General features: G+C 36.4%; 1 protein-coding gene across 4 annotated transcripts in view; it reads right to left on the bottom strand.

The window, feature by feature from the left end:
* Positions 1–14,573, bottom strand: part of ksr1b (kinase suppressor of ras 1b) — a 42,345-nt gene extending 27,772 nt beyond the window's left edge. For 2 of the 4 annotated variants that reach the window (XM_083548581.1, XM_083548583.1), the window contains exons 1-3: positions 14,461–14,573; positions 14,052–14,263; positions 4,495–4,635 (exon numbers count right to left, since the gene is read on the bottom strand). In XM_083548581.1, coding sequence (XP_083404707.1) covers positions 4,495–4,635; positions 14,052–14,243 — 333 coding nt within the window. In that variant the 5' untranslated portion in view covers positions 14,244–14,263; positions 14,461–14,573. Of the gene's footprint in view, positions 1–4,494; positions 4,636–14,051 lie in introns of all 4 variants that reach the window. The other 2 variants (XM_083548580.1, XM_083548582.1) reach the window with 2 other exon arrangements.
* Positions 14,574–23,167: the final 8,594 nt, after the last annotated feature.

Below are 23,167 nucleotides of genomic sequence, written 5' to 3'. Positions count from 1 at the left end.
ACCAACATGGTTTTGGGAGGATTGAATAAATCTTTTGACATTTATATGGGCTTGCATGTTTTCCATTTAAGAATACCCCACAGACTTGTGCAGAATACAGGAGATGGTAGTCACATGCAAGGAGTGACCAAGGAGTGAATTTCTTGAGTGTTGCTGTTGGCCTCTTGGCCTGCCTTATACATTTTCTCCTCGTCCTCTCATAAATTTTGGTCGTCCTGATCCTTTGCAATGTTTCTGTGATGCCACATTTTTTCCACTTTTTCCGTCCTGATGATGGTTCCATGGTAAATGCAGTGTCTTCAATATTTTTTTATATCCCTCTCCTAATTGGTATCTTTCAACAATTGACAAAGACTTGCAGTTTCTTTGGCAACTCTTTGCAGCCCATGGAATTTAGTAGAATGCAACTTAAAACATTCAAGCAACTTTTACAGCAACAGCTGACTTTCATCTAGTTTTAATCAGAATCACTTTAATTGATGGCAGGTGTATGCCATTTACCTACAGGCCTAATTTTGAATGTGACAGTTAGAGCACCCATAATGAATTAGTGTGCAGACTTGTGCAATCAGGGTGTTGAAGGGTTATTTATTTAAACTGTTCCCAATGATTTCTTTATTCTTTATATGACTTTTTTTCCTCTGGATTTCTGCTTGTTGGGAGCTCATATTAAAAATATAACAAGTCTGACATTTATATTGTATTTCTGTCTTTATATTTTAAAAACCTGAAATTGAATAAGGGTGTATATACTTTTTATATTCACTGTAGACATAAATATCAGAAAATAAAAGCTGATATTCTGCCAAGAAATCTTTTGATCTCAAGCCCAATTTTATTCAGTATATAACAAAAACCCTTTCCCTTGCTGTTCCAATACTTTTTACATTTATAGTTTGTAGTGTATGTATTATGAAGTGTAGTCTGAAGTACGAAAAAACAACACGGAACTGATTTTTCAACGAGACCATTGTTACATATGAGAATACTGGAAAGTTACTTCTGTGGCTTTTACAATATTAATACATATTGACATGTTAAATAAAATTGAGATACATTGTGATACCAAATATTTCAATAAAATCCATCAAACAGTAGCATTTTAATCATACCTGAGCAAGACGTTCAGCACACTTGATCAAAACATGAGACACCACCTGAGCAAAATTAAACTGATCTTGTGAAATAGGGTTGAGCAACACTGGCTAACTTTTCTCATCTTGCCAAATATTTCTATACCTTTCCAACTTTTACAGCAAGTATCTTTATCTAGGTGATTTTTGTGTTAAATAAATATATAGTATTGAAGTTGTCCCCTTAGTGATTCAATTTAAAGGCCAGATTTGAGTAACAGCAATTAAAATGACTTACAGTAGTCTGGAAGCATGAGTCATAATACCCAAGAAAAAGAGGTTTTGAATGACATTACTGTTATAACTGCTTTCCTTCATTTCCTGGAATACAGCATGTTGCACATGCCTGTTACTACTGCAGCAAACCCAATTGCAGAACTTTGCAGTGACAAACTGTCATCTGCTATTCGTGGAACATCCAAAAAACAAAATTTATCACTGACATAATCTATTGATTAAAGAAAAAACTAAACAAAAAAACAAACCCACGTACTCATGCATTGCAGTCGAGCAGCTGTAGAGCTTAAGTTGAGATATAATTCCTGGTAGATGTGATATGCTAGAAAGCCAAGTGTTTCTAGCTAAGAGATCATACACACACAAAAAACATTTCCTTAAACAGCACAATCATGAGAAATTCTCTTCAAAGTGCCAGTCCGATCTTGTTTTCCCCAAAGGACATTCCTGTGTGTTTCCTGAGAATATCATCATAAGTGTTTGGATGCTGGTAACATCTTAGCTGCCATGAATGTGACTTTTGTGCTCATCTCAGTCTAACAGAGAAATAATGGTGCTATGTGGGCCACCAAGCATATGGATGCATTCATGCCCTGTAAATCATGGAGCTCCAAAAAGAAGTAGAGCCTTTGTTACGCTTAAAAAAATCTGCAACAAGCTTTTTTATGTTACTATATACAGCACAGCTTGTGTCAAGAGAACATGCACATGTGAACAAGTTGCATGGACAACACACCCATAAATAGATACACACACAAAAAACCAAAGATGTGCAACCAGTGCAACTTGTTCTACCCCAGTGTCTGACATGCAGCACAGACATAGATAATGAAATATTTGGCATTAGGAATCCTACTACATTTGGAGAAAAACTAAGGCCATTATTCTGAGTTGTCCCTTTAATTCTCTTACTCTTCCTCTAACACGTATTTTGGTTGTTTCCGATTCGCACACCTATTCAGTATGTTTTTATCTAACGAACATATTCTAGGCAGCGTGGAAGCCAAAGGAATCCTGTTCTGTCCAGTTGAGTGTGTGTTATGTGTGCACACAAGCCTGGGGTCGGTGGGGTGTAAAAATAGAGCAAGCGGAGCATGTAGGACAGAAAGGCTGACTCGGCACATTCTAGAATTAGGAGATCGGGTGTGGGAGCCCACAGGGGACTGGAATGTCAGTGAGACCATGTAACACGACTAGCTGCGTAAACAAACACAACACTAATCCTGCACTATCCATCTCTTTATGGTTCTCACTCTTTGTTTTCATGCACAGCTTTTATGCCAGGACTTTGTTTGTATGGGAGCAAAAGTTACATACAATTTCGATTAAGAAAAGAGTCAGAGCTAATTTTTTTTATGGACCAATTACAAACATGCATCTTTTATACAAATTTTCATTTGTGCTTCCTTTGCACTTTTAAAGTCCCAGAACTTCAATCCCACAATCTTTATATGGTTAAAGGTGCTTCCGAAACATCAAAACATCTTAATAAAACTCTTCTTTTCCTTCTTTCGGCTTCTCCTATTAGGGGTCGCCACAGCGGATCATCCGTCTCCATACCCCTGTGTCCTCTACATCTGCCTCTTTCAACCCAACTACCTGCATGTCTTTCTTCACCACATCCATAAACCTCCTCCTTGGTCTTTCTCTTTTCCTCCTTCCTGGTGGCTCCATCCTCAGCATTCTCCTACTGATATACTCCATGTCCCTCCTCTGCACATGTCCAAACCATCTCAATCACTCCTCCCTCACCTTGTCTCCAAAACATCCAACATGCGCTGTCCCTCTAATAAACTCATTTCTAACCCTGTCCATCGTCGTCACTCCCAACGAAAACCTCAACATCTTCAGCTCTGCTACCTCCAGCTCCACCTCCTGTCTTTTACTAAATGCCACTGTCTCTAAACCATACAACATCTCAGGTCTCACCACAGTCCTATAAACTTTTCCTTTTACTCTTGCAGATAATCTTCTATCACAGATCACTTCTGCTATCACTCTTTTCCACCCACTCCACCCTGCCTGCACGCTTTTCTTCACTTCTCTAACACACTCTCCATTACTTTGCACTGTTGACCCCAGGTACCTGAACTCCTCCACCTTCTCCACCTCTTCTTCCTACAACCGCACCACTCCACTGCCTTTCCTCTCATTTACACACAAGTACACACTGTCTTACTCCTACTGATTTTCATTACTCCTCTCTCCAGCGTGTACCTCCACCTATCCAGGCTCTTCTCACCACAAATAACAATATCATCCAAAACTCTCAGACACAATACTGTCTTGAAATGGATCACTAGATTCTTTGCTTTAGGCATTTGTTTGCATTCTTTCAATCCAGAAATCATCTTCATCTTAGCTGGATCAGTGCCTGGAACAGTTTTTTTTCTTTCAAATGCATACTATAAGACATTAGTATTTTGGTATAAGAAACTGGTTCGATGGCATATCACCTCACAATCAGCAGAGGACACTAAACTTCTAAATAAATCTGCACCGCTACTATATCCAAGAGTATCCACTGGGCAGTGAAAGGGAAAAGACTGATTTTACATCAGGTAAATTATTAATCATAACTCTTTCTAAATAGAAAAAGCATTTTGAAAAATACTTTAAGGAGAAATTGAGAAACTAGATATACGCTACTTTAATTATAGATGTAAACTCCACAAAATGAGCTACATATTGTATTTTGAAATTGTTCGAGCTACAATTCACAAGCAATATAGCGCTTATAAAGTGCTGCGATACTGTTTACTGGATACTGCAGGCTATACTGAACAACATACAAGAAATTTGCATGCACTGCATCAGCAGTTACTGCTTATAATGTAAAAGGCAAAAGCAGAAATGGGTATTCTGCTGTCACGGGTAGACCATGTGTATCCCCTGGTCATGTAACTACCCAATGATTCCCCTCTAGGGGAAATCCTGTATCTGACACTGCTTAATGCTAATTAACCCATAGATTGTATTAAACATGCATATTACCTACAAGTACATGTAGCACACATTTCCTAATATAATATGCACTGTTGGGAAAGAAGCCAAAAATTTTAACAATTGAAAAATTAGCAATATAAAGAAAGTACATTTATTCATTAAGAGACACACACCATACCTCTATAAATTCATGCCTTATATTAATGGTATGGAGCCAGTCCACTAGGTGAGGGTAGGTGTTGAGGGCTGGCGATCGTTCACACACTGGAACCCTCTGCTTACACTGCAGCTGCTTGCTGATGTACTTGACCAGTTTCACCTACAGGGGGCCAGCAAACACATAAACCACAAACAGTTACAGAGGAACCAAAACTGAACATTATTTCTTATCTCTCATGCATATAGTTACTTTTAATGTCGGTTTACTCACTATAGAATGAATGGAACTTGTGCTCTCAGTCTATGTGGCAAGATGGAAACTTCCTCAAAAACACACCACACAAAAATTCACATGTGAAGCAACATTATTTTTTTTATTTGACTACACTACTGGTTTGTATAGTATATAGACTACACTACTGGTTTGTATACTATAGGTTTGTATAGTAGCTCAGTGTTTGAAACAAATCCAAAGGTTATGAGTTCAACACCCAACAAGCGTCTAGCTGCTGCTAAACTCTCTGATGCTTCTGAGGCTTGAGTCGTATTAAATACAATATGCTTAAGTCAATCTGTATAAGAACTTCTGCAAGATGTTTGTTTTTAATGGCATTTAATGTCACAATACAGGCCTCCAGACAGAAACAGAAGGACAGAAACTTCCTTGAAAGCATGATCATCAGCTGAGAGTATGATTGGACATGTGGCCATGGTCCAAACAATGACTCCAAGTTATTTTAAAACTGAAATACTTCAGTGTACAATCACATTTTCAGGACATATTACATTGTTTAATTTTGATATTAAATTAGAACATCTGTATACCATTTAAACATGAAAATGAAGAAGGATATAAATGTAATTCATTTATTCAGACCCCTGCTCCTCCACTGTGGCCTTGATGATCAATTGTTGTAATATATATTATTGGATATCTTGTGATCATGTCCAGATAAATTCAGAGTATACAGTAAATATTTAGAAATAAAACAGCCGGTAGTAACCTGAAGCCCAAGTGGAACAACGTCATAATGTCAGGAGATCTTACATTGAAAGATCTGATGATACCATAGACATGTGTGGTCGAGAGCGCATAATCGGCCCTGCTGTCTGGGTGAAAGGATGGCATTGACTCTGAAAATGTGTGGTGGCGTCACGTGTTTCTGAGTAAGCATGTTATCCCTTTTCCAACTATATATTGAGAACACAAATTGATAGTCAAAAAGAATAACAAAATAAATTAAAAAACTCAGTGAAACTGTAATAAGGCACAATCTTTACCTAAACTATTTCTATGTGCAATCAAACATAAGAACAGCTCATAACGATGAGACCCAAAGCTGAGGAAATCCCCAAAAATGACGTCAGTGTGATATGGTGGGTGAAAGCCACTAATGCTCTTGCTGTGTGTGTGTGTGTGTGTGTGTGTGTGTGTGTGTGTGTGTGTGTGTGTGTGTGTGTGTGTGTTTGTGTGCTTGTGACACAGAGTAAAACTATACATGTGGTTAGCTGCAAGTGAGAAAATGAGTTGATGCAAGAAAATCTTAATACAGTGCTTCATGTAGATTATCAAAAAAATAAATTTCCACCTTCATGAACAAGTCAATTAAAGCATATAGTTAATGATTAGAAGAGGACTAGGAATCCAAAAGCGCAGTCAATAAGGTTGCAAAATATGAAAATATAAAATGTAAAATATGTGTTTATTATATATTTATATTATATATGATATGAAAATATATATTGCCATTACTGAGATGTTTTTATAGAATATGTTCTACATTTTATAGAACATTTTCCACGGTTTCATACTCTGACTGAATGTAGCTGAGCTGATGTTAAAATCTAAATCTTTGACTTCGCAAAATGTTTAGATAGAAAAGCTATTTATTTCTGGTCATTCAAGTATCAGTAAACTCATAGTTTTGCACAGGTTTTAAATGCAACACTACTGATTTGCTGCCAGGTAGCAAAACCTATCCAGTGATGCACACAGTGTACTGTGAAATGTCTTCAGATATTGTCATATGATATTTTTGGCATATTCCCCACCCTACTAGCAGAAGTAGTTGCTGTCATAACCTGTCGTCCTGTGGCATTCACACCTACCAAAAAAATGACGTGGATCGATTAAGACAGAGTAGAAGACATGCTTATAATAGCCCGAGTTGACCATGACTAATTATGGAGATGGTTAGTGAAAAATATTTCCCTCCCAACCTGTAAGTCACTAGCAGGTGGGACGAGCTTTTGGGGCTCGACCTATCTTCCTCCTACCAGTGCATGGTGTCTATTAATAGCATGAAGTTATTATAGAAAGCAAGTCTGACCTGTCTTTTCTGTACCCATGACAAACAAGCAGGGCAGGAAGACAGAGACATCCATCTCTGCACACAGCTGCCAGATGAACCACACGCCGGAAAGCACAGATGCACACACAAAAAGACACATGATAGTACTAGATCAGGTATTTTTAAAACACCTATTAGCATTCATGTTCAGTTTGATGAGAAACAATTATAGTGAGACTAAAGATTCATGCTTCTGTTGGCAGAAACAGTGGGTCATAGAAGGCTTGTGGTGAACATTAAAGCCTCATCTCCTCTCTACACAAGATCTGAACCTTTTCAAATTATTCCTAACTTTATTCTGACTATGACTCAATTTCTGAAAAATATAAATTATTTTTCAGTACTACTATTTGGCATTTACAGACATTATGATTTTCAATAGCTATAAACAAAGTCCATTAGCATTTGTGAGACACTATGTGTAGTATCAAAAACTACAGAAAGGCTTCTTTCCTAGTCTCAGGTGTAAAGCTAAGCTGCAGTTAAAAATAGAAATGTACTTTCTTTTCTGAAGAACTTTTATGTTCCAGACTCCTTAAAAAAAACACACTCTTATCTATTCACTGTGCTCACACAAGGTATAGTGTACGTATGGTATACATCTGACTCGGGGTACTACATGTGCACAGAAGACAACCAGAGGTTCAGCCACAGAAAAAATCGCTTTTTAAATATTTATGAAAAACATTACAAACTTATGAGTATGTGATGTTATTTTAAGCATACATAATGTTTTTAAATTAATTAGAAATTAACATATGTGAAAATAAAGACCATAAACCCCATACATTTATTCAGACCTTTTTTCATGCTTCAATCAACACATCAATGTCGTTTGGCTAAAAAGTTTAAGGACTAGACGTAAGTTAGGTGTCAAACAATTCAATTCAAAATTATCTTTAAAAGTATTTAAACAGTGTAGTCTACACTGACAGCACTACTGCACACTGTACAAAGTGCAGATGAGTAATGAATAGCATTAAAGTTTCAGCAGGTGAGGAGCAAGAGGAGGCGGTGCACTGCCTGCTTGCAAGGATGCCCTGGGTTGATTTAATGCACTGCTTGGCTACGAGCAAACCTCACACACGGCTGGGGTGTTAGTTTGCACCAGACGCAGCCTGGCACAATGCACGGGGCTGCTGCTGTATACAATGACAATCTTCCTCCTCATCTGCCTTCTCTGTTACACCTCTCAAGGGGCAGAGAGCAGGAGGGGGTATTCATAGGCACCTGTTTAACTTAAGAGCCTGATTGACAATAGACTGTCTGAACCTCACTGGGCCAACAAAACACAGCCAAGCATGCACTGCTGGAGCTGAGGCCTTATGCAAGGTCACAAAAGGAGCCGGCCACTTAATCACAATGGTGCTCGAGAGACACGACAATGTCTATGTGTGCAAATAGAGCATAGCAAGTGTTGGCATGCAGTTAATGCTTGTTAATTCACCTTGTAAGCTAATTCGGAAAGAAGTAAGTTATACAGCACAGGAGCATTGAAGTGATATTTGGCTTGTGCTGTGTAACTCCAACTCTTAATTCTGTTAAAAGCCAATGTGTTGTTGGAAAATAAAACAACAATGGCGAGGAGATCATGACCATGTCCTAATACGTTGCTGATTCACAGAAAGATTTAAATGCCTGAGAAACGTCACAGTTGTAAGAGGTGATGAGAGTAATTGTAGACAGCAGTGGCTCATGTTACTACATGTCAGACTTGCAGAGCTACACAACCCACTCCCATTGTTTATAATAAAGTACCTGAATAACATCATGGAAAATCCTATATACAGCAGGGGTATGTACTGTTTAATTTGTAATAAATAAAAAAAAGAAGTTTGATTGCACGTTCCATATTTTCAAGAAACTGTTTACCATTAATTCGGCATGTTTTAATATATCAGAACATATTTCTGCTAAACCTACTGTCAGTTCAACTTGACCACCATGCATCTCTCCACTACGCAAAATGATCTGTGGAAAAGGGCAGACAAAAAGTCAAGACGAGTGACAACGGCAACAAAAGAAACAAGAAACGGGGGGAAAATAGACAGCTGAAAAAACCACATGGGGATTTCCTGAAATAACACTGTGCTCCTCCAACTGATTGGCCTTTAGAGACTGTAAATATATCTTGAGAGCTGCTTTGCATTCATTAATGCTATACATATACATTTATGCCCAAACTTTAAATCAACATTCAACATTAATCACATTATTCTCTAAAATCTTTAAATACATCCATCACTCTCTCTCTTGCTGGAGCTTATTACAGTCTAAAGAACTATAATAATTGGGATCCACAATAAAGGGGCTTTAAAGGGTTTATTACTGCACTGTGTTTTTCTGAGAAACATCATGTAGTAGTATACTATACATATTATAGTGTTGTGCAAGACTAAGAAAGACAGTTACAGATAAACAGGATTTACAAAGGAATCAGCTGAAAGCTAGGAAACATATTTCCTCTTCAAAGTCACAAAGACTCATTATAACATTTTTCCCCTCATTTGCAAATTCTACTGTGGGTTCAAACGGTACATTAGAGAAACAAACTTTTGCCAGTTTCACAAATTACAAAGGAACATTTCTTAAAGAAAATTAAAGAATTAATCTCTAACAATCTGTTCAACTGATGTGCATGAAGATGTAAAGTGTTACAAGTCATGGATTTTGTGATCATTGCATTATTCCAGAATTTGCAGTAGTCATTCTCCTAAAACAAATTCAGAGAACACCTATGGACATGTGCAGGTACAATAAATTACACAGTTGCTTTGTCTGAAGATTTAGAAAATTTGAGCCAAATACAATTTAACAATATGTACCTTTGTGCTGCAATTTAAAGCACTTTTGAATGCCTTAAGCTGCAATAATGCTCTACTGGTTCAAGTCTTTTACAAGATATCTGATACTATTATACATGGACAAAACATAAACAAAGGTGACCTGATTGTGTTATTTTGGTGAGAGTGCACTATTGTACATGAACACCTGGGACACAACCCTGTACCTAAACACCTTAACAGATGCAGGTCATCAACAAGACAGAAATTGTAACAAAAATTGTTTATAGATACTAGGGAAATCTAATCCTCACACACACACACAAACACACAGACACACAAACACACACACACACACCAGGCATAACCTCAAGATAATGCAATCATAAATGGTGGCACATACAAACTGCTCCAAGGTTTTCACAAGTATAATTTTTTTTCAAGATTAAGCTGAACTTTGTCACATTTAAATCTGACCTACATTGAAGCTGACAACGAAAACCAGACGATACAAACTCCAGATAAAATTGCATTGTTTGCACTGTCTGATGCATCAACCAGCACTCTTTGCAATAGTATCAGGAATAGTAACATACAATAATGTACAATGATGTAATTTGATGCAGCCCTACAACTGCATGAGCAAACAGAGACATTACAGTATGGAACTTTCATCATATTAAATTTCCTACAGTCTTCCTACAGCACCAACTAAAACATGCCAAAAAATTCATTCAATTACATATTGCACTAAAGGCTACAACAATCTAGCACACATATGGATTTCAAACCCTGTATAGTGCACTACATCCTTAACATCATTAGAGATTTTACCAGAGTAAGTGTGACATTAACATGTGACATGTGAGGCTTATCATCACATTTATGAAACGTTAGAAACATATACTGCTCATATTATATGGAACTCTCATCAAAATGTCATCTAATCATTAGGTCCAGAGATTCTTATCCCTCCGTATAAAAAAATTTAAATAGTGATGCCAATCTCTGAATCTATTTCTCTCACCTATTTATTTCTCAGCAGCCTTATTAGTTGATCACTGCTTTTTATGCATGTAGCAGCTAGTTCAGAAATGTTGAAGAATTGCCAAATAAGAATGCTGGCATGTCTGGGATCCTAACTGTGATTCTCTTTTACCAAACATACTAGTTCTTCTTCTCTAATTATATTCATCTAAAGTAAACTGAGCTGATGTTAAAAAAAAATACAAAAGTATAAGGATTGTAAGCAGGAAAAATACATAGGTGAGTGATCTTTTAAGTGATACATAAAGAGAGATAAAGAGAGAGAGAGAGAGAGAGAGAGAGAGAGAGAGAGAGAGAGAGAGAGAGAGAGAGAGAGAGAGAGAGAGAGAGAGAGAGTGCCAAATGCCATGATGCTGCCATCCACATTCAAAAGGAAAAAAAATCCAGTTTCAGAAACATGAAAATAAGACAAACCCCACAGGCACTCGGATGGGACAGTGCAGATGGAAATAGAATTAGTCTTCAGTAACCAGCCTTGAAAGAATCTGAAAGGAGCTACAGTGAGAGTAAAACCTCAGCATGTGAATCACAACAGGAACATTCATTATCTTTCTCTCTTAAAAATATCCCATTGTGATATCCCAAGTGATCCCATTTCCTTCCAGAAATCAGAAGACCATAAACAACATCAGGCAGACTGAATGTGCTTTTTTATCTCATTAGAGAAAGCAGACATGTAAATGACCTGCAATAGTGCTATTTTCGAACTCAAAATATTGAGAACCCACAGCTTTTGCTTGTGCTTTCATGTTCAGGTAGCATTCACCCAGTGTCACAATGTACCGTGTCTCATTAGAAATAGTACACAGTCTCAACTGACACCGGCTTCTCTTGTTTAAAAAGGTAATTAAGTGCAGGTCCTTTGCTGTGCATATAGTACACCGTCACTCTGAATTGCAACCAGTGGGTATAAATAACAGTAGTAAGTTTTGCATATTAGAAAAAAACAATAATTTACATAAACAAACGTTAAGATGACAGTTTCATGATCTGTTTGTGAGGTTTTTGGATGGCACTAGGCTGTAATTTGTATGTGTTTAAAGAAGTGTGTAAATGCAGTTTTAAAGAAGACCTCAAATCTGAAAACGGAAAGAGGAATAAGTTCAGTCAGGTGCCATTGCTGGTAAGCTAATCAAAAGATTACAGCCAGATGGATCAAGAAAGACCAAAGAAGGTGGAGGAAGCAGTTTACACCAATTTTTTTTTTTTTAAATTGACTAAATACATTAAATAAATGACTTCTATCCCTGATAAGTGCCTGTGCAGCCAAACAGACTGAAGTAGCCATAAAAATGTTCTCGGACCAATTAGGACAAGGTGATATGAAGACATCGTAATAGCGATGACCCGCTCTTTAAATAGAAAGGTCATTCGTCACTCTGTGGGAAACCTTGTGCAGGAATGTGTCTCTATTAAAGAGGAAAATCCCAACTAGTTTGTAGAAACCATACAAAGTTGAACAAACATTAAATAATTTAATAAGAACTGTTTGTATGATTTGTTAGAGACAGTTTAAAATGATAATGATGCATTTTGGAGTGAAACACCAGAAGAGCAGAATGTCTGGAAATGAAATAATAGAGCTTACTTATGATTTTTACTTTTGCAGTAAAGTTGACCATGAAAATGAGAACGCTAAGTTGATTAGTTACCCATAATTTAGCGAAATGCATGATCTGATCTAAAAGTAAAAATAAAAATAATAAAAACATGCAGCTGCCTTTAACCACTGGCAAAGCAAACCTTATTTTGTTAGTGCCATTTTTTTCAATTCCCTGTTTACCAAACTTGAATATTTATTTAGTTTTATGTCGTATCTGCATCTAGTATCGTGAACACCAAGACAATTATCCTGCTGAATCAAAGGATGACATCAATGTCCCTCTCAGGAGAAATTAAATCATTTCAGTGGAAAAGCTATCTGCCTAAATCAAAAACAAAGAGGTTATGCAGAACTGGACATGGACACCACCCAGCATCTATTAGTGAACTATAACATTACCAGAACACCCACATACAGCATAAAAACATTCATTTCTACACACACAAATCAGCTGCATCCCATCGGTACCACACTGATCACTACATATCTGTAGGGCTTTATTATAACATGCAGTCACACCATATGATGTGTACATAGTTATTGCTATCATTATTTTAAACTGTATTTGTATACTTATATTCAGTGTTGTGCTCGTTACTAAGAAATAGTAACTAGTTACAATTACTCGTTACTTCATTCAAAAAGTAACTCCGTTACTTTGTTGATTACTTACACCAAAAATTAACGCGTTACTGTTAAAAGTAACTTTTTAGTTACTTTTTCAAAGAACCTTCTATAATGTTCCCATTAATGCCCTTTTATGCGTTATGGTCTATACAAACACAAAACTGACTTAAACACAGAGTAATTTTTAAACACTATTTTATTAAAGTCAGACCTGCACATACTGAATATATCACAAGGATTTCTGAAATAAATAACAAAACAAGCTGAATAATATATTCACAATCAAACACTAAAGTGGCTTCTGCTGTTGTGTTGAGCTCTTAAAAATGTTCCTTTCACAGCTGAAGTATAAAAACAGAACACCGGGTTAGCTTCTAGCTTCCAGCTCCTCAGACATGGAGGTCCTGGAGCAGCTTCAACAGATTGGAGTTGCTGTTTATCGCAGTAGATACGAGCTTCGAACAAGAAAGACACAACTTACATTTGACTTAAAAGTTTTTGTCTTTATACTCAACTAAAGTGGAATAATGAGCATATTTCCACTTTGAGAAACTCGTCTTGCTCTCGCCTCGATTCGCCATTACTGCCGCACAGACCTGAATAAACGGAGACACGCCCACAGCGCGTCTTCTTCGTGTTTACAGTGGTTCATCCACCAATCCTACAATGCGACGCTGCTGTAAGCAAGTTAGACTGTAGTCTACACTTTAGCCCAAATTAATGCATTTATAAAAGTAACGGGTAACGCACCATACGGTAACGGTAACTGAGTTACTTTATTTTTAAAAGTAACGCGTTACAGTATTAGTTACTGTAAAAAGTAACGCGTTACCGGTAACACGTTACTGCCCAACACTGCTTATATTTGTTTCTTTGTAGCACCTTTTTTGCTCTCAGGTCTTGGTGTTACACCTGTTGCAGCTCTGAGTGTGTGTTGTGTTAAAGGGTTCTTCATCCATGCATTAGTTTGTTTTGCTCCGTACAGGTCTTGTTGGAGCGTCTAATACCGATAAAATCATATCATACAAGTGTATCGCGATGTGATATTTCGTGCCATATCGATTACCCCACTTTGTGTGACTATGTATGTGAGTTGTTCTTGGGGAGCAGTGTGTGTGTGTGTGTGTGTGTGTGTGTGTGTGTGTGTGTGTGTGTGTGTGTTCACCTCCAGAGTGCGGATCTCCTGCTGGGTCAGGTCATTGGACGCTGCGCACTTGGTCCTGAGTCCCTGTAGATTCGAGATGGTGATGTCGATGATGTTCTGAAGAAGTTGGCACTGCTGAAGAGCTGCAGTGTTCGCGCTTTTCCTCTTCACCTGTTTATGTGTAGCCACCATGTTTCCTTCTTCACCATCCATTCCTCAGCATTGGCACTTTTCTGGAAGCCGCACCGCACGCAAACACACACACTTACTCACTGTTACCGCAAACACATGTTCAAACACCTACAAGGCTACACCCGGTCAGTGAAGATCCACAGCTAAACACGTCCTCCAGGATTAAACTGTTGGGTTGTGCGGTCAGTAAACGGCCATTACACAGACACAAAGCTCAGCTTGGCTCAGCAAGTCTTACTGTCAGTTTGCTCACTCCTGAACCCTCTTCAGTTTCGCTCAGCGACTCGCGGAGGATTTTTTTTTCTTTCCTCTGTTGTCAGACATTCGGTAGCATCCGTGAGTCGCGGTGCATTGTGTGAAATGGAGTTCTCCCTGTGACTTAATAACTCGCTCATCAGATAAGATCAGGGTGTGCTCTTACACCAGAGCAGTATCTGGCAGAGTTTATTCCAACTTCACACAAAGAAAGTATGATCTTTTTAATGCTGATGCTCAACAATTTTACCAAATTTTACCACAACTAACCGTAGTTTCACACTTTCAAACACTCATGTCATTAGAGCTGTGTTTTATATATATATATATATATATATATATATATATATATATATATATATATATATATATATATATATATATTAGATTAGATTCAACTTTATTACAAGTACAAGGCAACGAAATGCAGTTTGGGTCTAACCAGAGTGCAATAGCAGCAAGTGCAGGATATACAGTGTTTACAAGATTTACATAAATTAAATAAAATGGTATTATAGGACTATAAACAGTAATTTACAGATGTGTATGTACTATGAGCATAATATACAGATAATTATTTATGTACTATGAACATATACAGATGAATATATATGTACTATAAACATAATATACAGATGAATATATATGTACTATAAGCATAATATACAGATGAATATACTGTATATGTACAATGAACATAATATACAGATGAATATATATGTAATATGAACATAATATAAATATGAATATATATGTACTATAAGCATAATATACAGATGAATATACTGTATATGTACTATGAACATAATATACAGATGAATATATATGTACTATGAACATAATATAAATATGAATATATATGTACTATGAACATAACATACAGATAAATATATATGTACTATGAGCATAATATACATATGAATATATATGTACTATGAACATAATATAAATATGAATATATATATATATATATGTACTATGAACATAACATACAGATAAATATATATGTGCTATGAGCATAATATACATATGAATATATATGTACTATGAACATAATATAAATATGAATATATATGTACTATGAACATAACATACAGATAAATATATATGTACAATGAGCATAATATACATATAAATATATATGTACTATGAACATAATATACAGATGAATATATGTGTACTATGAGCATAATATATATATATATATATATATATATATATATATATATATATATATATATATATATATATATATATATATATGATTATATATGTACTATGAGCATAATATACAGATACATATATATATATATATATATATATATATATATATATATATATATATATATATATATATATATATATGTACTATGAGCATAATACACAAATGAATATATGTACTATAAGCATATTATACAGATGAATATATATGTACTATGAACATAATATACAGATAAATATATGTGTACTATGAGTATAATATACAGATATACAGTGGGTACGGAAAGTATTCAGACCCCCTTAAATTTTTCACTCTTTGTTATATTGCAGCCATTTGCTAAAATCATTTAGGTTCATTTTTCTTCCTCATGAATGTACACATAGCACCCCATACTGACAGAAAAACACAGAATTGTTGACATTGTTGCAGATTAATTAAAAAAGAAAAACTGAAATATCACATGGTCCTAAGTATTCAGACCCTTTGCTGTGACACTCATATATTTAACTCAGGTGCTCTCCATTTCTTCTGATCATCCTTGAGATGGTTCTACACCTTCATTTGAGTCCAGCTGTGTTTGATTATACTGATTGGACTTGATTAGGAAAGCCACACATCTGTCTATATAAGACCTTCCAGATCACAATGCATGTCAGAGCAAATGAGAATCATGAGGTCAAAGGAACTGCCTGAAGAGCTCAGAGACAGAATTGTGGCAAGGCACTGATCTGGCCAAGATTACAAAAAGATTTCTGCTGCACTTAAGGTTCCTAAGAGCACAGTGGCCTCCATAATCCTCAAATGGAAGACGTTTGGGACGACCAGAACCCTTCCTAGAGCTGGCCGTCCGGCCAAACTGAGCTATCGGGTGAGAAGAGCCTTGGTGAGAGAGGTAAAGAAGAACCCAAAGATCACTGTGGCTGAGCTCCAGAGATGCAGTCACGAGATGGGAGAAAGTTGTAGAAAGTCAACCATCACTGCAGCCCTCCACCAGTCGGGGCTTTATGGCAGAGTGGCCCGACGGAAGCCTCTCCTCAGTGCAGGACACATGAAAGCCCGCATGGAGTTTGCTAAAAAACACCTGAAGGACTCCAAGATGGTGAGAAATAAGATTCTCTGGTCTGATGAGACCAAAATAGAACTTTTTGGCCTTAATTCTAAGCGGTATGTGTGGAGAAAACCAGGCACTGCTCATCACCTGTCCAATACAGTCCCAACAGTGAAGCATGGTGGTGGCAGCATCATGCTGTGGGGGTGTTTTTCAGCTGCGGGGACAGGACGACTGGTTGCAATCGAGGGAAAGATGAATGCGGCCAAGTACAGGGATATCCTGGACGAAAACCTTCTCCAGAGTGCTTTGGACCTCAGACTGGGCTGAAGGTTTACCTTCCAACAAGACAATGACCCTAAGCACACAGCTAAAATAACGAAGGAGTGGCTTCACAACAACTCCGTGACTGTTCTTGAATAGCCCAGCCAGAGCCCTGACTTAAACCCAATTGAGCATCTCTGGAGAGACCTAAAAATGGCTGTCCACCAACGTTTACCATCCAACCTGACAGAACTGGAGAGGACCTGCAAGGAGGAATGGCAGAGGATCCCCAAATCCAGGTGTGAAAGACTTGTTGCATCTTTCCCAAAAAGACTCCTGGCTGTATTAGATCAAAAGGGGGCTTCTACTAAATACTGAGCAAAGGGTCTGAATACTTAGGACCATGTGATATTTCAGTTTTTCTTTTTTAATAAATCTGCAACAGTGTCAACAATTCTGTGTTTTTCTGTCAGTATGGGGTGCTATGTGTACATTCATGAGGAAGAAGAATGAACCTAAATGATTTTAGCAAATGGCTGCAATATAACAAAGAGTGAAAAATTTAAGGGGGTCTGAATACTTTCCGTACCCACTGTATATGTACTTTGAACATAATATGCATAATATACATATTTTATATACATAATATATAAAGTATACAATAAAAGTAGGATAAATAAACTCAAAAATAAAGCTTTGAAGCAAACAAACAAAAAAAGGCAATGACATTAAACCTGTGAAATATCCATCTGTCATTCATGTTGTTTGTCATGCTAAAGCTACATGTGCGTTGTGGAGACAGATGAGCTGCAATTGTTTTTATGTTTAGTCTCTAAACTAATTGCCTTCACTAACACCACCCGTGGCGGTTTATCCACTGGATGAGGTAGGATGAACAGGTATTAATAAAAACATTACTCTTAAAATGTTGGACATTGGATGGATGTTGGACAAGAACCAAGAGTTCAAACAATGAGAACTGCAAATACATTTATAGTTCCATTAGGGCAGGAATCAACCTGCACCATGCTTGTTTTATGTACATTTGGATCATGATAATGGGTGGTGCATTAATTATATTAAACGTTCTATCACACTGGTAATTAAAGGACCACACCTGCAGCATCATCATCATCAGCTGGTTTATTTTTTTTATCTGTTTGAGTGTATGGAAATAAAATAAAGAAGTGAATGGAAGTGATAAGTAAGCATAATCTACACTCTACAACATTTTTGCATCTGAAAAATAAACACTCAATTTCTTTATCAATGGGGCAAATAAAACTTTCCATTTTTTTTACAGATGAGGGTTCATGTGTATTACTTTTAAAGTGCATTAGTGGTCTTTAGGTTTCAACTACATCCTTTAAATAATGTTTACATTTACATTAATAGTTGTTCGAATAAAAATAATTACACACTAAAAAGAAAACGATGCATCCTTAGTAGTACCAGCAAGTAAAACTGAAGGCAATAAAATAGGCAGAGCATTTTTGTTTTTTACTGCTGATTGCCACTGTTGCTCCTTGTTCTGGTGTGGATTGATTTTACTGGATAAAAGATTCTTCAAAGCATAACATTTTAAAGTAACCTATAATGCATTAGTTAGGATAATTTATAAATGTTCAATCTAGAATCTTAACAGGTTTGTTAACACTTTGTTAACCGTAAATGTGCTGTCCTGGAAGAGACCCTGAATGTTTCTATGTAGAACCCTACAGCAGAGTATTCATCTGACAGAGAGGGTTCCCAGTAGAACCCCGTAGGATGTTGGCCAAAGAACTATTAGTGAACTTTTGTTCTTGAGAGTGCAGTAAATATTTGGCAAGTTTTAATTTCAAATAAGGTAGGCAGACTAATTATATATAATTGCATTTTAAATGTTAACTATTGTAGATAATAAGTTTCAGAGTAAATGTCAAGGTTTCAGAAAGTAAGAAAGAAAAGCAGTAAAGAACCATCAAATTAGGATAAATGCTGAAATCTGCATGCAAAAAAATGACAAATAAAGCATTATATGTTTCTGTGATTGTGGTTTTTTGAACATACGGTGGTGTGTTAGATTAGTGTCAATTCTTGAATATCTTTTACAACTTACTGGCAGTCTCTCTCTCTCTCTCTCTCTCTCTCTCTCTCTCTCTCTCTCTCTCTCTCTCTCTCTCTCTCTCTCTCTCTCTCTCTCTCTCTCTCTCTCTCTCTTATCATTGACACTCACTATTCCCATTATGTCATCAGCACTGCCATACAACATGAAGAGAACAAGTAAAGTGTATTCACTAGTGTGTGTGTGTGTGTGTGTGTGTGTGTCAGAGATAGCAAGCAAATATGAAGTATATTTAGAAAGAAATACATAAATACTGTACTTAAGTGGATTTTTCTGGTATCAGTACTTTACTTCAATGTTTTTTTTTTTTTTAGACAGCTTTTTACTTTCACTCTTAACATTTTTAAACAAATATCTGTACTTTTTACTTCTAACATTTTCAAACCACCATTAGTTTTAATCTATTTGACACATAGTTCTCAGCCCATCAACCTATTTCTTGTCATTGCACAGTTTTTCAACCTACCAAAACAAACACGGCAGAAGGCAACAAGTATGGGGCTAATGTAGAGGAGACAGAGGGAATCAGCGATGTAAACATGACTGAGAACAGGGACATTCTTGATCACCTGATCATCATCATCATCTTTGCTCTGCTTGTGTTCTATATGATGGTTGTTCAGCCTGGATAAATTCATTACATAACACAATTTAATATTACTTTGTATTAATATATTAATATGATGTGAGGTCCAGTTACCAGCGTGACACTAAAACAGGTAGTAGTAATGGCTACTTTTTTACGTCAGAACCCAAACTTCTTTACTTTAACTTGAGTGAAAAAGTGTAGTCAGTACTTCATCTTTTACCAGAGTGTTTTAAAACATTAATATCTGTAATTCTACTTGAGTGAAGGATGTGTGTACTTTTGCCACCTCTGCTGTATGTATGTAGATGTTTGTTCATAGATGCTGTCACCTGCACACTTCTAGACTAGGTATGATTTCAGGATTAAATTTTCTGATATGAGATCATAAAATGATAGTAGGCTGTAATAAACAGTTTGAAGAAACATGCTGGGGGTGGGGAAAAGCCCTTGCATGAGAACCAGGCTTTCTGTAGCAGGATTCCCACGGGAGCATCATCGTTGCTTAAGCAGTGTGCCAATCTGAGTAAGGGAACATTCTCCTACATGTGTGTTTAATTAGACTAACATAATCCGTAGTCATTCTTATATCTGAAATTATTCCAGTGTAATAATAAAAAACAAAACGTGTGACACAAAGCCTGTGATTCACAGTTTTTCTGCTTAGGCAAGAAACCTTCAGTACACACCCAAGCCAGCCTGACAGGACCATGAGGCTGGCCTAAGGCACATCTTACTGAGAGAGAAGTAAAAGCATGTCGAATCCCATCTTGAATCTACACCCTGAATACCATGCATATTAATACCCTTTGTTATTGGTAAAGTTTTAGCTGTCACAGACAAGGTGGACTATGTTCACTTTAACCATAATGCCTTTTGACTTTTGGCTGATAACAACATGTGACTGATGCAGCAACACCTATAGTGAGTTTTTAAGCCTGTTCATCTCTCTTTCCTCCTTGTCTTTACACCCTGCTCAAACAGATCAGGTTTCAAAGTTTCACATTTCATGCTATTATCACCCTCAACACTGTCATGCTTGTTAACTGACTGAGCCAAGCCTCAGTGTAAATGCTATACATGTACAATAAAACAGTACCATAGCTACATTCTGCAACCTAGAATTCAGCTGTTGCTGTGGACTCTACTTTCGGCATTGGATTTCTGATTATTTTGACACTGCAAATCACTGGAAAATGGTAAGTGAGAAAAGAAGCCATTGTGGTGTGTGAACAACACACAACTTCTAACTGCTCACAGGAACAGCAAAGATACAGCATCAACCAACACATTAGCACCAGAACCACTAAGCATGCTGCAAAGACATTTCATGTGTTTCAGAGAAGACTGTTTATTTTAGCACATAGACAGTGAGACTGGCTTCCACTGCAGCAAGGGGGTCAGGGGCAGTATATTAGAAACGTATATTTATATAGAAAGATACATGTAATTGGTGGTAATGTGGAATTGATCTAGAATCTCTGTTCTAAGAAAATGTTATGTGAAAACAAAGGTTTGTGTCAATTTGTATTACTTTAAAAGAAAATATATAAATGTGATCAAATGAATTATTAAAATAAACTTTTTTAAATAATCTTTGGTGTAATGTTTAGAACGAATTAACAATACTGAGTGTGAAGGTGTCGCCACCTGCTGGGCATCACAAAACACAAACACAAACACACACACACACACACACACACACACACACACACACACACACACGTGATGTGCATGTTTTTGTGCAGTTTAATTTAATGGCTATACAGTATGTGATACTAACTACAGTATGGGGAATTTTACCCTTCATCATGCCATGTATTTTTTACCTACTAGCATTCTTTATTAATAACTTTCTAATCTTATATACTGCCCCAATCAAGAACAATACAAGAACAATCTTCTGTTTAAGAGATTTAAGAGTATTATACATTTACTATGGCCAAATCATACGCCTCTTTTTGTCTTTTCTTAACCGTGTTATATGTATTATGACTTTATATTTTATTACTCTGTAATATTTTTTATTCAGATATAAAATATAATAGGCTTAAATAAAATAACTGCAAAATTATTAAAGGTAGAGAGGATGTTTAAATAAAATATAATTTATTTATTTTTTTAATTAAAGATTTTTTTATTATTTTTTTCAAGGATCACTTGGCACTTAAACGACAAAAAAATAGCTTTAAATGTACTCTTTTAAACAATAACTGTCATTTTATACAGAATTTGAGAGAGAAAATCTGTTGTCAGTACAGGAAATGCCTCTGTAATCCATTGCAACAACAGTTAGAAACAGGAAGTGTGGACAATTGTAGGAAACCCAAGTAAAACCAAGAATTGTGAACAATGTTTTCCATATCTGCATTTCAGAATGTAGAATCTAAATATAATTTTGGAGGAAATTGTCCCAAAGGCTCTACTTCAGGCTCTCAGTATGAACTCATTCCAAACTGTCGTGGTCATGTATGCTTTTAAACCTGTATGATAGCAAACAGGCGATGATTAATATTTCATAACCTGTCAGTCTGTTAACTGTTGTCTGTAACTTTTGCAGTCAAATGTTCTGGAACGTTCTGTATCAGTATGTGACCTGCGTTTAGATCATCTATCCTCACAAGTTATGACAACAATCTTCCAGCTGATAAGAAGCTATTCAAAGTGCAACTTAACTTTTAGAAACTAGCTTTGACATTATAACAATAATAATAATAATGAGTTAGTTGTTTAATATTTTTGGTGCGGGATATTTTTCATTGCTTTTCTATAAAGAAATTAATGTTGAAAGGAATGAAAAGATAAAGATAATGCCTTGTTAATGACATTGAAAATGTAACTAAAGTCTCATCGTATTAAAATTGTCTGTAGTTGTTTGGTGCGAGATATATCTGGTCCTAAAAATAAAACAAAATTTAAAAAGAGTAATATTAATCTTAGTAAAATAGGCATGCATGGTATATAGATATGTGGGTGTGTAATAGTGTCCTTTCCTCCTTTGTCACAACCTTACAGGCAGCTTTCAATAAAAATAACAAACAACAAAACAAAACATGGAATGCATTGTCATTTAAATGCAGGAAAAAAAAAGCATTGCTAGAGTGAAGTTTGAACATTATACTTCTATACACTATAGAAGAGTAGAGCTTGCTGTTGGGTTTCGGTTATGAAACAAGCAAGGAATGAACTGGTGAGATGTTAATGTATCTGAGATCCTCATCTGGGCCCCTCTGGAAAGCAGCTCAGCTGTGGAATCTCACAATGCTACTCATGCACACATGGAAAAATTTATTAGTGTCCCACTGCAGGAAATAACATACCAAAATACTGCATAGGTGGCATCTGTTCCCCCAGTGAACTGATATTTCAGTATACAAGCCATTCTGGGTATTTTAAACTGTTAAAAAGTAAACAGAACCGTCCACGCCCAGCTTTAAATTAGCTGATTTTAAATGAGACAGATGCA

The sequence above is a fragment of the Silurus aristotelis genome (assembly GCF_946808225.1).
Source record: "Silurus aristotelis genome assembly, chromosome: 8".
NCBI classification, from domain to species: Eukaryota; Metazoa; Chordata; class Actinopteri; order Siluriformes; family Siluridae; genus Silurus; species Silurus aristotelis.
The sequence above is the reverse complement of the archived record's forward strand: the minus strand, read 5'-3'. Positions and strand labels throughout refer to the sequence as shown.